At 51.5% G+C, this 5000-nt stretch overlaps 1 protein-coding gene across 1 annotated transcript in view; it reads right to left on the bottom strand.

Annotated features, from left to right (window-relative positions):
- The window catches only part of grin3a (glutamate receptor, ionotropic, N-methyl-D-aspartate 3A), a 107008-nt gene that overhangs the window by 90139 nt on the left and 11869 nt on the right, over positions 1 to 5000 (bottom strand). The window contains exon 2 of the mRNA XM_030342071.1: positions 3549 to 4345. Coding sequence (XP_030197931.1) covers positions 3549 to 4345 — 797 coding nt within the window. The remainder of the gene's footprint in view (positions 1 to 3548; positions 4346 to 5000) is intronic.

Here is a 5000-nt window from a genome sequence, read left to right as displayed (position 1 = left end):
CACCACTATACCACCACCACCACCACCACTATACCACCACCACCACTATACCACCACCACCACCACTATACCACCACCACCACTATACCACCACCACCACCACTATACCACCACCACTATACCACCACCACCACTATACCACCACCACCACTATACCACCACCACCACTATACCACCACTACCACCACCACTATACCACCACCACCACTATACCACCACCACCACTATACCACCACCACTATACAACCACCACCACTATACCACAAACACCACCGTCACTATACCACCACCACCACTATACCACCTCCACCACCACCACTAAACCACCACCACCGCCACTATACCACCACCACCACTATACCACCACCACCACTATACTACCACCACCACCACGATACCACCACCACCACTATACCACCTCCACCACCACCACTAAACCACCACCACCGCCACTATACCACCACCACCAGCACTATACCACCACCACCACTACACCACCACCACCACCACCTCCAATCACCACCACCACCATCCCCGCCGCTATACCATAACCACCACTATACCACCACCACCACCACCACCACCCCCACCACTATACCACCACCACCACTATACCACCACCATCACCACCCCCACCACTATACCACCACCACCACCACCACTTTACCACCTACACCACCACTATACCACCTACACCACAACTATACCACCACCATACCACCACCACCAGCACTATACCACCACCACCCCCACCACCACTATACCACCCCCACCACTATACCACCACCACCACCACCACTATACCACCACCACCACTATACCACTACCACAACCACCACTATACCACCACCACCACCACCACCTCCAATCACCACCACCACCACCTCCAATCACCACCACCACCATCCCCACCACTATACCACCACCACCACCATTATACCACCACCACTATACCACCACCACTATACCACCACCACCCCCACCACTATATCATAACCACCACCACCACCACCCCCACCACTATACCACCACCACCACTATACCACCACCACCACTATACCACCACCACCACTATACCATAACCACCACTATACCACCACCACCCCCACCACCACCCCCACCACTATACCACCACCACTATACCACCACCACCACCACTATACCACCACCACCACCACCCCAACCACTATACCACCAGCACCACTATACCACCACCACCACTATACCACCACCACCACCACCACCACCACCACCACCACCACCACCAATATACCACCACCACCACTATACCACTACCACAACCACCACTATACCACCACCACCACCACCTCCAATCACCACCACCACCCCCACCACTATACCACCACCACCACTATACCACCACCACTATACCACCACTATACCACCACCACTATACCACCACCATTATACCACCACCACCCCCACCACTATACCATCACCACCACTATACCACCACCACTATACCACCACCACCACCACCACCACCCCCTCCACCACCACACCCGCACCCTACAGCCTGTTCAATGCCCAATATTTGTATAAACCTGTCAAATCCATTAATTACGTATCAGTGTCACTCTGTTCAGGCTGCATTAAGGGCAGCTGACTTGCAGTTTGGTCAAATGTAAATATGTTTAATACAAGGTACAGTGTTCAATTTGCAGACAGTGACTGCCACACTTTGTTAGTGACTATTATATGCGCCCAAGTTTATTCACAGTACACAACTAGCCAGAGTGAAATCAGAGGGTGAACATAACTAACTTCCACAACTCTTAGACTGGGAGGATAGGGAATAACTGCAGGTGCCAACAGACGGCCAGAGCAGAATCAAAGCCAAACATATGCAGATGCACACAAAGGCTGAAGCCATCATCAGCGAGGTCAGATGATGTCATCCACCCCACCCCTCAATAAAAGACTTGCTTGACCAAAGAAACAGGTGCCCTTCCATGCAAGGTAAAGATGCAAGCTTTCATCATCATCATCAAAAAGACGCAGAAGATTGCATAAATGACGTTTAAATGCCCACAAGGGGACGGCCATTCTCAGAATCAAGGTCGGAAGAACCGCCACCCAAACCGAGCTAGATGACGGCTCCAATGAAAAATATAACTATATATTATGCACAATATATTAATTATACCAAACTCTCTTAAAGGAATACGTCTCCGATTTTTCTAACACTAATTACATTAACTGTGTGTTGCCGTTCCTTTAATTATATAATTTAAGGTAAATGTCATTGTCGCCATTATTCTATCATACCTCATCTCCAAAGGTATCCTCACTAAACACTGAAAGCCTTTCCTTTAGTTACCCCCCTCTACATGGCCTGAATTAGAGCTCTAATCGTTACTCATAAATACAAAAAGCACCTTGGTATTCAACTAATGTATGTTTGTCTAAAGTCCAAGTTAGTTGTGTATTAAAAATAAATAAAGAGTTTAAAATAAAATTATTGTTTCAGCACATTATGTGCAAATAAAATTAAGGTAATACAAATAATATATCAGCACACCACACCACGCGCATTCATGGTCCAACATGGAAATATGTTGATACTGCTTTAGAGGTCTGTAGTAGCAGTGGCCTTTTATTTAGTTTTCTGGACCCATATGATAGAATAGACATCAATTTGTTTCCTGACGGTTTCCACAGTCAGGCTAACCCAAATACCAGCTCACCAGATGTTCTGTTATTTGTGTTTAGATCGTACGACGATCTTAAGAACTCCATCGCAGCGAGTTCTATTAAAATATCTTACCGCTGAGCAATTGCATAGCAGCTATGGAGTTCAGATGAATTTTCCCAGATGAAAATGTCCACTCCCCACTCCTGAAGGATACAGCCTCCTGCTCTGAATGCTGCTCGAGAAGTCCTCAGCAGAACAGCCTCAACGCTCCCAGACTATGGGGTCCCATCAGGATAAGACTCTTCTCTTCCCCCACATCATACTCCGTGTTCTCGGTTCAAACCCTGTTTCTGCGGTCTACCCATAAATATCAAATGTATATGTTTTCACAGTATGTTACTGGGGATGATTTCTATTTCTCGTCTTTATACACTCTGCATGGGAAATACCATCTATAGCAAAGAATGTTCTTGCTGTCTTAACAAGCCTTGTAATGCAAGTTGTTGCTATCTATGTGGCTGATTGGGGGATTATAAGACGATCATGGCAGGGGAGGCCAAAGTCTAATTGTAACCCAGTGGTGTGTGATTGCACTCCATCATCGTTCACGGGCTGTGCCCTGGACGAATGCAAAGCACCCAGCTGGGCTTCACTGCCTCATGCAGCCTAATGCCATCCATCAAATGACGCTTTCAGCACATACCGTACCATTAGAGCGCTGGACGGGCGCTTGCACATATACGTGTCTGCAACCGAGTGCATCTATTGGTGCCCGTAGCATTGTGTGTGAGTAATGTGTAGCTCTACGCCTTTGATTGGAGGAAAAATAGAAGAAAGGAGAGCTGGCGCCTCAGCGCCTCCAGACAGGTGTGTGTGGGAGTGGCCGTCTCACCTGGCCAGGTACGCTCCAGAGCTGCCGTTCCTCCCCTGGAGGTCCATACAGTTGGTGGTCCCGGGGATGAGGGCCATTGCGGGGTTCTCCAGGGCGGCGCTCCCCACGGCGCGGGCAACCAACTCCAGGGCGTCCTGGACGTAGTGGTCCAGCGAGGGGGAACCCATCCCCCCGTGGGCCAGCAGGCCCAGTGGCAGCCCCTCAGTCCGCAGCTCGGCCACGTTCTGGCTGTCCCCCAGCACCCAGTGGAAGTCCGGCAGCATCATCCGGGTGGCGAGCGTCCAGAGCCGCCGCACCTCCCGCATCTCGCAGCCAAAGGTCACCACGGCGACCGTCGAGGAGGCGGAGAGGGGGTCCCTCAGAGCCTCCAGGCGGCGCATCACACCCTGCTGCTGGTCCCACTTGGACGGCGAGGACGGCGAGGAAGATGAGGCTCCCGAGAAGAAAGAGGGGAAAGACGAAGAAGGCCCGGACGACAGCGAAGACGAGGTCTCCGCCCGCACCTCTCCGCCCGCCGCTGGGACTCCTGCGCCCGACCACGAGGACGACGGTGGCGAAGAGGATGGGGATGAGGAGGAAGAGGAGGACGAGGATGTAGGTGTGTTGGTGAGGTTGACGAAGGCCCCCAGATGGAAGTGTGTGTTGTTCTTCACAAGGTGGAGGAACTGGGAGACGTCCACCTCCTGGCAGAGCAGGACGCTAAGGTCCCACCAGCCATTCCTCATCAGCAGGGCGTACAGGAGCCGGGCAGGGGCCGCCTCCACCGACCGCATCGCCACCTGGAGGTGGAGAGGATTCTGGGAAGGGGTCCGAGGAAGGGTCGATCAGAGATAGGGGAGGGGCACAGGAAAGAGTACTGATTATAGTGTGTGACTCTCAGTCTGCCTTTGGACATCCTAGAAGAAGATATCTAATCCCGACCTGCTCCTCAGGTTCACTGTGGGAAGGCGTCTGATGGACGAAGGGATGGAACAGCACAGCGCTGGGGAGGTCAGGTGAGGAATGTGCCGGGGGATGGAGGAAGAGAGGATCTGAGAACCAGTGAGGGGAGGGAGTTTAGCTGTAGAAAGAGAAGCCAGAGGTGATTTGAGAGAGAGCCATCAAAGGGAGGGGAAGTGTGGTGTAGAGGAGGGGAAGATGTAGAGGTGAAGAGGTGAGGGGAGTGAGAGCGGTGTAGGAAGGGAGAAAGAGGGAGGAGGAAGGAGCGAGGGATTGAAATAGGGGCCAGAGAGTGGAAAAAACGAGAGACAGATCGATGGGGAGAAAGATTGAAGGGACATTGATAGGGGTAAACGGGAAAATGAAAATCAGGTGGATTTCAGGGTGTCGAGAAACCGAGGGAGGAATGGACAGGAATAGCTAGAGGTGAAGTTATCTGGACAAGGAGCAGGGAAGAGGGTTGACGATCTAATAGGAGGAGGAGGAGAAGGTGAAGATTTGAGAGGTGATGTT

This window comes from Gadus morhua, chromosome 19, assembly GCF_902167405.1.
Source record: "Gadus morhua chromosome 19, gadMor3.0, whole genome shotgun sequence".
In the NCBI taxonomy this organism is placed as follows: domain Eukaryota; kingdom Metazoa; phylum Chordata; class Actinopteri; order Gadiformes; family Gadidae; genus Gadus; species Gadus morhua.
This window is presented reverse-complemented; position numbering and strand designations above follow the sequence as displayed.